Below are 12,867 nucleotides of genomic sequence, written 5' to 3'. Positions count from 1 at the left end.
TTGACTTTGAACTGCGCCTACACTTGTGTTTGACTTTGAACCGGATGCCTACACTTGTGTTTGACTTTAAACCGACAGCCTACACTTATGTTTGACTTTGAACCGGCTGCCTACACTTATGTTTGACTTTGAACTGGCTGCCTACACTTGTGTTTGACTTTGAACCGGCTGCCTACACTTGTGTTTGACTTTGAACCGACAGCCTACACTTGTGTTTGACTTTGAACCGGCTGCCTACACTTATGTTTGACTTTGAACTGACTGTCCTACACTTGTGTTTGACTTTAAACCGACGCCTACACTTATGTTTGACTTTGAACCGGCTGCCTACACTTTGTTTGACTTTGAACCGCTGCTACACTTGTGTTTGACTTTGAAACCGCTGCCTACACTTGTGTTTGACTTTGAACCGACAGCCTACACTTATGTTTGACTTTGAACCGGCTGCCTACACTTATGTTTGACTTTGAACTGGCTGCCTACACTTGTGTTTGACTTTGAACCGGCTGCCTACACTTGTGTTTGACTTTGAACCGACAGCCTACACTTATGTTTGACTTTGAACCGGCTGCCTACACTTATGTTTGACTTTGAACTGGCTGCCTACACTTGTGTTTGACTTTGAACCGGCTGCCTACACTTGTGTTTGACTTTGAACCGACAGCCTACACTTGTGTTTGACTTTGAACTGGCTGTCTACACTTGTGTTTGACTTTGAACCGACAGCCTACACTTGTGTTTGACTTTAAACTGACAGCCTACACTTGTGTTTGACTTTAAACCGACAGCCTACACTTATGTTTGACTTTGAACCGACTGTCTACACTTGTGTTTGACTTTAAACCGACAGCCTACACTTATGTTTGACTTTGAACCGACTGTCTACACTTGTGTTTGACTTTAAACCGACAGCCTACACTTATGTTTGACTTTGAACCGGCTGCCTACACTTGTGTTTGACTTTAAACCGACAGCCTACACTTATGTTTGACTTTGAACCGGCTGCCTACACTTATGTTTGACTTTAAACCGACAGCCTACACTTATGTTTGACTTTAAACCGACAGCCTACACTTATGTTTGACTTTAAACCGACAGCCTACACTTATGTTTGACTTTGAACCGACAGCCTACACTTGTGTTTGACTTTAAACCGATAGCCTACACTTATGTTTGACTTTGAACCGATAGCCTACACTTGTGTTTGACTTTAAACCGACAGCCTACACTTGTGTTTGACTTTGAACTGGCTGCCTACAGAAAGTTACATTTGAATTTGAACAAGCTGGCTAAAGTAGTTCTTGATAACGTGAAGTTGACCTTCATTCGGCTGCATAAAGTTGCGTTTGACCTTGAATCGGCCTTCACCAGGTTAAGTTAACCTTAAATGCATTTTTTTCTCCAGCAAAATGAGTATTGCAATTTTTGGTGATTCTGATCATTCCGAAGAATATTCCTGCAGCTGATAATCGATAGCCGTCAGATTTGCTATATAGAAGTACAAATTTTACTTAATAACAAAATACTAAACAAACAAGAAGGTGCAAAAAGTTTATCCATGTTCATTCAATCAGAACATGAAATCCATTTCGAAAATGTAAACTTATTAAATTAATGTTTAATATTTTGAAAAAAAAAATAACATGTTTTATTCATCGCGGGTATCTTTTTTTCTAAATTGGCATGTTTATGATATTTTACCATTCTGTAGTAAAAAGCCAAAATCTACACCTCTGTGTTCTTTTAAATTGTAATTAACCATTTGTTAAAACGCAAGTTTATTAGATCTATGTAATTTTTTTTTTTTACTTTAAAGCAGTGGAAGTGGTCGTAAATATCTTTGCGTGATTGATTGATGTAAATGAGTTGGCATCGCAGTTGGTTAAAGTTTTTGATAAAGTCAAACATCTCTATTACTGTCAAAGATTTTGACTCGAAACTTAAAATAGTTATTTATTATCAAACTCTACGCCAGGAGAAACAATCACCATAACTCTGATTGAATTTTGACAGAGTTATGCCCCTTTTTAAATTAGAACGTTTTTGGTTAAAGTTTTTGATAAATTCAAATATCTCTGTTACTATCAAAGGTTTTGACTTTAAACTTAAAACAGATATTTACTGTCAAAGTCTACACCTGGAGAAACAATCCCAATAACTCTGTCAGATTTGAATTTTGACAGTTATGTCCTGTTTGAAGTTAGAAGTTTTTTGTTAAAGTTTGTACTGGCAAAGTTCTAATTCAGAGTCAAGCACTGAGAAAAATCGAGCATGCTGTCTTACAAACAGCTCTTGTTGTTAAATTGATATTAATTTAATGCTTTTATTTAATACAACCAAAGGGAGTATGTGTCCCAGGGTATAATACATGTGAAAATACTTCGTCTATAATAGGAAATAAAAAAAGAAATTTCTATGTTTCAGCAAAAAATGCTTATAAATATATGGTAAAAAGAATCGTATAATTGTGGGTTTTTTTTCACATAGAATTTATTTAAACGAGTTGCATAAAATTGACAAAATGCCCGGCAAAGCATTGCAATTTATTATTTTATTCAACGCATTAATAAATAGAATCTGACACTCGACGCCCATGTTTCTCCTTCGCTCAGATAGATTTATTTGTGTATCTGGCTTTTTTTTGTGTCAAATAGATTATTACAAAAAAAAATCCACTCAGCGCAATCTGTATGATTTTATTTTCGTTGTAAAACATAATTTACAACAATACTCGAGTACAGTAGGCCGGTTAAATAACAGTAAAACGTTTTGGGGGATTTTGTTCAATATTAAAAATATTTTCTATCAGAGTAATATCCTACATACAAAAAATATATGATGCCACCATCGACCATTCCCTGATTCCACTAGATACTTTTTTTCTGGCGCGAAGTTCATTGAACTACAGCTCAGTGCAGACCATGTACGTCTGCGCAACGAAGTCCAGAATACGAGTGTATATTTTATTTATTAGGTTACATTATGCTGAATCAGTTCCTTCTCAACACTTGCTAAATTTCTATAATGAACTTGTCCGTCTTTCAATTTGGACAGTAGATCTATCATCAACTGTTAAAAGATACTGACTGAATAGCGAACAGTGCAGACCATGATCAGACTGCACGGATGGTCTACACTGGTCGCAAAGGCAAAATCTCTTGCCGCCAGCAGGCTAAGGGTTAATTTCATATAAACAATAAAATCTTGAGATATGTACTTAAGAGCATTCAATGATATGAAAACCATATACAGCCAGTTAGTATAACGGGTCTTCTCAAAAAAATAAATAATAAATTGAGATGTTACGTTACATATTGAAATGTTACGTGAGAAAAACAATCTGTTTTGAGAAACAACACCCTCTGAAAATGTTTCCATTGAATTTGCTGTTGAACAGCAACGAACGAATTAAAATTCTAAATGATGCCGAGGAAAATAAATTGGGTTACCCCTTCACTTTGAGCCTGAAAAAAAAAAAAGAAAATCATCTTTATATGAGTCATCATACGATATTTCATCAACAACATGGAACTATATTTTGGACTATTTTACATGTAACACTGAGTAGTCATATCCTTTTTCGTGTAAACAGTCCTAAAATATGCTCAATTTTGGATGCGACTGGAGTACAACTGTCCTGTTGCTTTTAAACATACGTTGCAACTGTTTACAGCTCGTCTGATTTTTTTTTAATCTACGAGGTATTCTCGTATGATCGTCGGCGTCGGCGTTAGTGAAAATTTTTGTTAAGGTCCACCTTTTCTAATAAAATAAAATAATTATAGCTTTGGAACTTTGCACACTTGTTTATCATCATTAAATGACTACGTAGGCCAAAATCATAACTCACATGAGCATTTTGTCAGAACAATGGCCCTTTTTGTATTTAGAAAATTTGATTTTCTTGGTTAAAATATTGTTTAGGTCCGCTTTGTTCCAAAAACTTTAAGAGCTACAGCTTTGAAACTTAGCATACTTGTTTATCATCATTAGACGAGTAAGTAGATAAAGGACCATAACCCTAACGTACATTTTGTAGGAATTCTGGCTCTTTTGTACTCGGACAATTCGAATTTCTTCGTTACTTTTTATTTTGTTTAAGTCTACATTATTTGAATACTATACTATACAAAGGTATAAGAACACTAGCTTCAGCACTTTACGGACTTGTTTATCATCATTAGATGAGTAAGTAGGCCAAGAGCCATTAGTCTGATACGCCTTTTGTCTGAATTATGGCCCTTTTTGTACTTAGAAAATTTGAATTTCTTTTTTAAGTCCGCTTTCTTTAATTCTATATATAGCTATATCTTTGAAATTTTGTACGCTTGCTTATGATCATTAGATTTGTACATAGATCAAGAACAATAACTCTGCCTTGCATTTTGTCAGAATTATGGGACTTTTTACTTAGAAAAGCAGTATTTCTTGTTTGTTTGTTTTTTGTTTGTTTAAGTTCATTGTTATTGAATACTTAATATAGCTTTGAAACTTCATACATTTTTGTCATCAGATAAGATGAGTAAGAAGGTCAAGGACCATAACTCTCTTCTTGCATATTGACCAGCACTTACAGACGAGCGACGGCACCTGCAGGCGGTGCTCTTGTTTGTTGAGTTGTTACATGTACTAACTCCTTAAAACCCTAGTAATTCTGTCAAGCTACAGTCACACATACGGGTATATCCGTGCATTGAGGTACGGTGCGGATTGGATTGGCCTGAGGTGGGTTGGACACGGATAAATACGGAGTAGTACGTCTTAGTACGGTAAAAAACGTGAGAAACGGGGGACGCGAATAAGTACTACGTTGAACTACGTTTTACTGCGCCTGGCAACTTGCCCAGCGTGTGAACGGGTCTGCGGCGAACTGCGTTGAACTATGCTTAAGTACGGACAGCCTCGGAAAACTGCGTTCAGCTACGGATCCATTTCAGTACGGATAACTACGTTAGTACGTTTATCTACGGATGAATAAGTTTCAACCAAGCTGAACTCAAATCACGCTCAAATGGCTACGGATCGCTCAAACTTTTGTGAATGTTCAAAAGTTGGAGAAACGAACAATTTCTTTTTCACTTTTAATAAAATAATAGAGATTTTGCTTTCTAAATTAAGCAAAAAATAACACAATAAATCTGCAGACATGCCCTATCTCTCATTCAACAAGTAAAAATCCACAAAAAAAGCGATCATGATTTATGCATATCTAGGACCGTTGTGTAAATGTAAATTAAAGTATTAAATGATTATCATTTGTTTTCATGTATGATAAATTACTTCCTGTGTATCGTCCTTTTTCTTTAGAAAGTTGGAGAAAAAATGACAATTTAAAAGGCAAAAGTGAGTTCCAGACAGATAAAAGCACTTGAATAGTCGAAATCATGGCGTCGACGAAACATGAATAAATATTTCATCGTCGACGAATTTTGACGTCCTCGTCCCCTCCCACCACCACCACCACCATTAAGGCGCATGTATATTTTGTAAAATTATACAGAAATGTAATGATTGGCAACTCCTGGGCACATTGTTAAAAATTACAAAAAAAAAATCTAATTATCCAGAATCTGAAACTTCACCTTATTATGGCCAGAACTTATACATTTGATTTTCGTCATAACTAATCAACGATTGGCCATTTTTTGTACCGATTAATCTAAAATTTAACTGATTCTCAGCATTCTAATTTTAAATAACTATCTACAGCACACATTTCAAATATATTTATGATATATATAACAAAAATAAATAATATAAATAAATCATAACAAAAAAGAAATTTGATATTTTCAAATTTGATGCCCAGAATACAAACCGTCAAGGATGATTGGGGCAATCCCCACATAAACGGTCTGAAAAAGGCCTCGATACATTTCACAGAAGAAAAAAACACACTGTTTCTGATAACCAAAACAACAAGAATTGAGAATATATGGTTCATATAGGCTATATGGAAATTTTTCTACTGGTAAAGTTAGAATTAGTAAATTTATTAAATATTGATCGAAATAAAAACAGCGGGGATAGGTTCAATATCACACACAAGACATTGTTGTAAAATTTATTTTCGAGCATTATAAGAAATACTTTAACATGCAATAAACCAAGAAAACACTGAACGTAAGCATATTGAACTGAGCTCAAGGTATAAACAGTTTTAAAATGAGTTAAATACGAAGCATATTCTAAACTCTAGCGGGGTCACGAAAAAACGAAATGGCTCAAATCAGCCACCATAGTGTATATGTAGCGTAATCTAAACTATCATGTTTTGTATAATAAATTTCTATTTTCTATCCGTTTGCTAAAATCAGTTTTGTGCACAACTAAGCTGAAAATTAAAAAAAAAATGTTTACAACATAAACTGAAATATGAGTAAATTATTTCATGAATAAAACATAACAAACACTTTTATTCTATAGATATTTAAATGAACAAAATCATCAACCTGTTGAAATTTTCTTCTGTTAAATTATGTGAGCAGTAACAAATCATTTATAAGACAGCAACATGAACATGAAACATACGGTGGAACTTTTATGATCAACAGGAATCTTAATCGTCAGAAAATCCGTGAAAATTTCAATTTATAACATATAATTTAAACAACAAACACTTATCAGGTTCCTAGTGGCTTCTGAGCACTGCCAAAATGCATTAAAAATATTAAAACTTCCCACTTACAAAAATCGGAAATATTTTTACGGAGCACTAAGAACCTATAACAGCTTTCGTCATGAAATTCTCATTTTCCTCAACAATTTTATAGTTGATCCACCTATTCTTCCGTAGATATCTTTGAAATACCTGTTAATTCAGGGTTCAATTATTTTGTGGAACACAATCGCAAAAAGTGCAATTTAGGCTTTATTTAAGACTATCATTTTGCCTTAGAAAACTGCAAAACCCTTAAAAAAATAAAAAGTGGATTTTTTGTAGTCGAAAACCCATACATGGATTTTCTTATAAAATCAAGTTTTGCTATATAATAAACATAATTAGTGATTTATCTTCAAATGAATAAAGTTAAACGTAAAAATATTTTTCTTGCGCAATAAGGAAGTAATTCTCAAAAAACTCGTGACGGATTTTTTAATTTGAGAAGGCATTCACCAATGTTTTAAAAAGATGTGTGATACAGTGAGTTTTTGCATTTCATTGAATTCATTTTTATAAATCTACCGCTGATGTCTAATGATGAATTTTGCAGGCAAAATTTTGTCCCGAAAATCAACGGAAAAAGATCAAGAGGCGAATTATAAATATTTTAGCTATTTTTTACGGTATGTACCGAAAATGGTACACAAAACCCGTACTAGGGTTTTCGTGCAGTACATGTTCATTTTAATTTGATAAGTTCTATAGACCTACAGACAGACAGAATATTTTATTGACGTAAACTGTACAGTTTTTTGTCATGAATACAATATATATACATACATTAAAATATTGTCATATGATTTTATACAAATAAGAAATAACGTAAGCATGTTTGAATGAAATAATTGTTTACATTTAACATATATTGTTATTGAGGATGAGACATACATTTAAAGGTCCAATACTAAAGAAAGTGAACATTTTAATTTCTTTTAAAAAGCACAGAAACTATTTCATTTTATTGGAAAATGAAAGTTGGTATGTAGAAATTCGAAATAAATCGCAGTATACGTACAATTATTTTTCTATGAAGTATGAAGAAAGTTAAAAAGACCTGGGGGGTCATTCTGTCGATTCATTGAAATTTTAACATAATACACATACATTTCTTTGAGTTCCAAAGACCTTCTGTAAATTTTGACCTGCCAATCTTCATTATTTAGTGTCTTGCAGAAGTCTATGCACTGGCTATGAAAAAAATTGCCAACTCACTTTCCCTTAGTAATGGACCTTTAACAACTATACACGGAAGTATCATTTGGATACGTAGAGCTAAAAGTATACCACTATTTACAATAAAGATGTTCTCAGTATATAAATGCATGATAAATGAATTTAGACAAATTTCTAATAATAGCTTGTTTATCGCTATTGAGAAGTTTGAAATAAATTTCATTACATTTGGCCTTCTGTAATAATATGATTTTAAATATGTTTTTCCTATATTCTCGTACAATGGACACACTATGATAGAATGATATTCATGTTCTATATCCCTGTTCTGACAAAATACGCAGTAACGCAGATTTCTAGCTGTTCTATAGACACCATTCTAAACATCTTCAGGGTGGCTGTAAGAATATTTTGCATTGAATCGTTTGAATTTTTTTGGTCAAAAATGAAGTTTTCGTAGGAAAATCCGTACACTGGTGTAAATTTATGGACCATGAAAATTGAAAATAAAAATCAAATATAACATTTTCAGATATATGTCTTTTCTGCTATAAATATTCTGAAAGTTTCTTTATGACCCTGCACATACCCGGTCACATTTGTCTATATTTTTATTATGGCACAAAATGTCTGAAATTAACAATAGAAAATCGCACTTTTTACACTAGAATTTGATTAAACCTTGTTGTTTTTTTTTAATAACTTCAGGATATACAGAGATAACTTGGCAAATAAAATAGATAGGGCCGTGAGTTCTATTTTTATTTACTTATTCATTTATTTATTTATTTATTTTCATTTTTTTTTTGCTAGAAATATTAAAAAAATTCAGACCTCGTGCATGTTTTATTGAGGTTCTATGGGAAAATCACAATTTTGATACGGAAACTTTTCTACAATGCGGTAGATTTTGATTCAACTTCTCATAGCTGTACATTAACATATTGTATATATAGGCAAATAAATTGTATCTATGTCCGTGTATTTGATTTTGAGATATATACCCATGATTAAGGAGATCCGAAAATTCCAGGCTGACTTTTAAAAAAAACAATATTTGGAATTATTTCACGTGCCAACATATTTTAAAATATTATTTATTTTTAGTCATTTTGTTAGTATGATAGTGAATAAATTCACACACGGATTTCCATTTTTTCGGAAAATGAACTAGGTCGAGGCCTTATTCTATTTTATCAGGATTATACCATTACTTCCGGTTTAATACACGTGCAGGCATACAGAAAATGGTAGTGGCACGCTGCTGTCACGTGTTAGATTTCCAGAATTCATTATTTAGACGCACAGTTCCAGTGTGCGTGCGTGCGTGTGTGTGTGTGTGTGTGTGTTTTCAGAGTGATATTGAAATATCTTTCGCGAGTGAACACCAGATGCAATATTATCACTTGTGGCACTGTAATCACGACTGAAAATGTAAGATTTGGTATTCACGAAGGAAAATATTTTGATCTTACATGTAAAACAAAGAAACTTTCTTTTTATTTAATGTTCTGACTAAATGTACCCATTATAAAGTTTCTTACCAGTGAAAAAAACATATTTGATATATTTCACTGTGAAAATACCAGATATAATTTCACACTGATATTTCGATAAGTCACTGAAAAACATGTAATAAATGAATTTTCTTCTACTGTGTGACTAGCTTTAAAGTTTGGTAATGTCATGGATTTGTTCGAAAAGTTTACACTCACTCTTAGCGCTTAATACATGATAGATTTCCACAGAAGGTATCTTTGAAATTCGATTTTCCTATTCTGGTTCGACTCGGCGATATATGACCATTTTGTGTCGATTCGCCGTAAAACCCAACTCACTCACTCACTATTCTGGTTCGAACATTCTTTTTTTAAAGAATGGTATGATATAAGAAAAATTGTGTTACCGTAGTTTGTAAAAGATTTGCATTGACAGCTATATATTTTGCCAAAATTCAATAGAAATGCGTTTTTTAAATTATTACCTCCTTTTGTGGATCTATCTACTGACGCTACAAAGAGTTATAAAAACAACTTGCCTTTTGGTTCAGAATGTTGAGATACCCAGACGTTTATCAAATGCAAATATAAAGGTTGATTTTTAAAAACTGTGCGACCTTTTGAATAGCTTCATATCAACAGGGGATCATTGCAAAATTTTACAAAACAAAATAAATAGAGGTCTAACTCTAAGGACGCTATTTTATAGTGTTTTGTTGGATAATGGCCAAACCTTACTGCATCTAGTAGCTCTCAATTTCGAAAAAAATGGCATAAATCTAGAGTTGTACCTCTTTAAACAATTTGCATTTGAACGCTCGACTGAACATTTGTCGTCTGCTTATCAACTATATGAAAAGTGTTTATTTTTCTAGTTTTAAAGGCCAAAATGACACCAGCTGTCTCCAAAATCATGGAAACCGGAAGTATCAAAACAGGCGCAAAACAAAGCAATACGTATCTAACCCATCCAAGCCGCCGCGGTGAAAATGATTTAATGGCGCCGAAAATGAAGAGAAACAACATCACTGCACCCATAAAACCGCACATGATGTTCACGCTGCGCCACATCGGTAGCGGATACAGCGGAACCAGCAGAAGGTTTGTAACAGTCAACGGCATTGTGAACCAGGAAACCAGCATTAGAGAAATGCCGCACTTGTATTGGTACGGTATCTGTCTACTGAAAAATACATTGTAAATACCTTTCACCCAACGCTTACGCTGATAGATATAATCCATAATAGAAAATGTACTTTTTTCCCACATTTCTCCTTCCACAAAGCCAAATTTATACCCCTGATGCCACCCTGTCAACGCGAAGAAGCAGTCTTCGGCTATACTCCCTTCCATACCAAAATCATATGTGATCTGTTTTTCTACAGCGGTTTTAGCTACTATAAAACTTCCTTTCCAACTAAACACTGGTCTATGAAGAAATTTCAGACAAAATCGGATCATTCCAAAGTCCATACCGACCCTCACTAGATCCGCCAATGTTGTAATCCAACTCACAATTTCTTCATTCGCGTATGTAATCACTCCTTGTCCTAACTCATATTTTCCGTCATTCACAAAATTAAGAATACCAATTACAGATGATTCGGTGAGTAATGTTTCTTCGTCTAGGTGCACAATCCAGTCGTCGTCTGCAAGCATGTTTACGTCACGCTCGAGACAATAATTTAAAGCCCTGGCTTTATACTTTGTACGATTTCTCGTGACATATTCCTCGGGAACGATAATTTCTCTAAGACGCGGCGAATTCGGCAAGTTTACGGTATTGTCTGTCACAACTTCTAAGATATAATTATCTAGACCGATTCTAGAACATATGTCTATATTTTTCTGCACGTTTCTTCTAAGAAGCTCTGGAAATGTTCCTCTAGTAACAGTTCTGAAGCAAAGAGACGGTCCAAACAACGTTGCACTGTTTAGTTTTGGTTTCTGAGGATGGGTATTGTAACAGAAAAGTCCTAGAAAATTGAAAATAGCCTGAGGAATTGGCAAGAATGTAAGAAACCTTAGTGCATATAGGATGAAAGTCTTTGTCTGGCCGTATTTTGAAATTGGATCGAACTCAGCCAGACGGTCCGGACCGATTCCGCCAGCCAGAACCAGGAATATGAGTATGATGACAACCAGAAGTGCCATGGTCAGCATGTGCAGCAGGTTTGAGTGAAATTCCATGACTAGTATCCACTATCTTTTTCCCCTCAAGAGTTTAATTCCTCCTAAAGCAAAGATACTGAAAACTTAATCGAGTTCTATCAATACAATTTAATGAAAGTCTAAAATTATTAAAAAAATAAAACCAGCGTACAAGTATTTTAATGTCAGTTATTGAATATGTTTAGCTCGGCTGGGGAGCATATAGAATTTTCAATCACTTTTGAATACTGATATTGCACCAGGAGGAGCTGCCGTGCTCTTGGCTGAGAGGCGAAAAACGCCTCGTCTACCAACAGCGTTGAAAAACATTTCAAGAAGACTGTATTTTCTAATTGATCTATACTAAAAAAAATGTTTCAAGCGCACACATGTTGCTGTATCATTTATATAATGTATAAAGATTACATACATATATATTATTATACATATATATGTAAAATATATGTAATATAAATATGGAAAAACCTGTAAATACATACCTTTAATAAAAATTCCGAATAAATGAATTTGATATCTGATAATATTATGCAAAACTGTGACAAGGCCGCTTTCAAATGGTTTTCATTGGTTGTTAACTTAATCGTTTATCGTAATCTTTGAAAGAGGTTTTGTGGATAAACGGTTACACCGAGTTCGTTTAGGTCTTAAGAGGATTTTAGGTGCCCCTCTGAGATATTCTCAGGCAAAGACGAGAATAGGACCATACAGAAGCAGCGATCTTCCGGAAAGCCGCTGTAAGACTTCCTCTCGTGAAACATTCTACTCAAAGTTCGACCTTACAGCGGTAAGTGATTTGGAGTCAGTGACCTCAATCGCTAGGCCTCTGAGTTCCTAGGAAAAATATGTTCAGTAAAAACTTTATGCTTCAGTTTTAGATAAAAATGAAATCTTGCATGTGTTTAAGTGACGTAAGTCAAGTGTTCACTGATATATTTCCGTCTAATAGTAAAAAAATGAATCATATCGAACTTTCAATTTTCATACCCAGAAATCTAAGCCAATTTGCTGGCTTATTGGCGAAATTGTCTCCCTTGAAAACAGGTTATCGGGTGTATCGATTAGCCATTATCGGTCCATTCACGCCTATTGAAATATAGAAGGAGAAAAACTTTAACACATCAAATGACATCAAAAACATCATCTGACAATATTTATTAAGTTATTGAAGTAATCTGCAATATTTGCACTTTCTTTCAATATAATTTTTAATAAAATAAAATGTGATCTTCTTGCTTCCCGAAGCGTTTGAAATAAGTAACTAATTTTGATCCCGAGTCCCATTGATTTCTGTAGGAAATGACAGATTTTAAGCTTTACATGGTCTTTTAGAATGATTTATTCTTATATTTATAATCATCT

General features: G+C 33.9%; 1 protein-coding gene across 1 annotated transcript; it reads right to left on the bottom strand.

Annotated features, from left to right (window-relative positions):
- Nucleotides 1-6,050: 6,050 nt before the first annotated feature.
- Nucleotides 6,051-12,367, bottom strand: LOC123534955 (beta-1,4-mannosyltransferase egh-like). The gene is made up of 2 exons (XM_045317454.2): nt 11,988-12,367; nt 6,051-11,570 (listed from the first exon to the last, which is right to left on the bottom strand). The coding sequence occupies exon 2, from the start codon at nt 11,524-11,526 to the stop codon at nt 10,132-10,134; it is 1,395 nt and encodes a 464-aa protein (XP_045173389.2). The 5' UTR covers nt 11,527-11,570; nt 11,988-12,367; the 3' UTR covers nt 6,051-10,131.
- Between the last annotated feature and the right edge of the window lie 500 nt (nt 12,368-12,867).

This window comes from Mercenaria mercenaria, chromosome 12, assembly GCF_021730395.1.
Source record: "Mercenaria mercenaria strain notata chromosome 12, MADL_Memer_1, whole genome shotgun sequence".
NCBI classification, from domain to species: Eukaryota; Metazoa; Mollusca; class Bivalvia; order Venerida; family Veneridae; genus Mercenaria; species Mercenaria mercenaria.
Note: the sequence above shows the minus strand (reverse complement) of the source record. Positions and strands in the feature narration are given on the sequence as shown.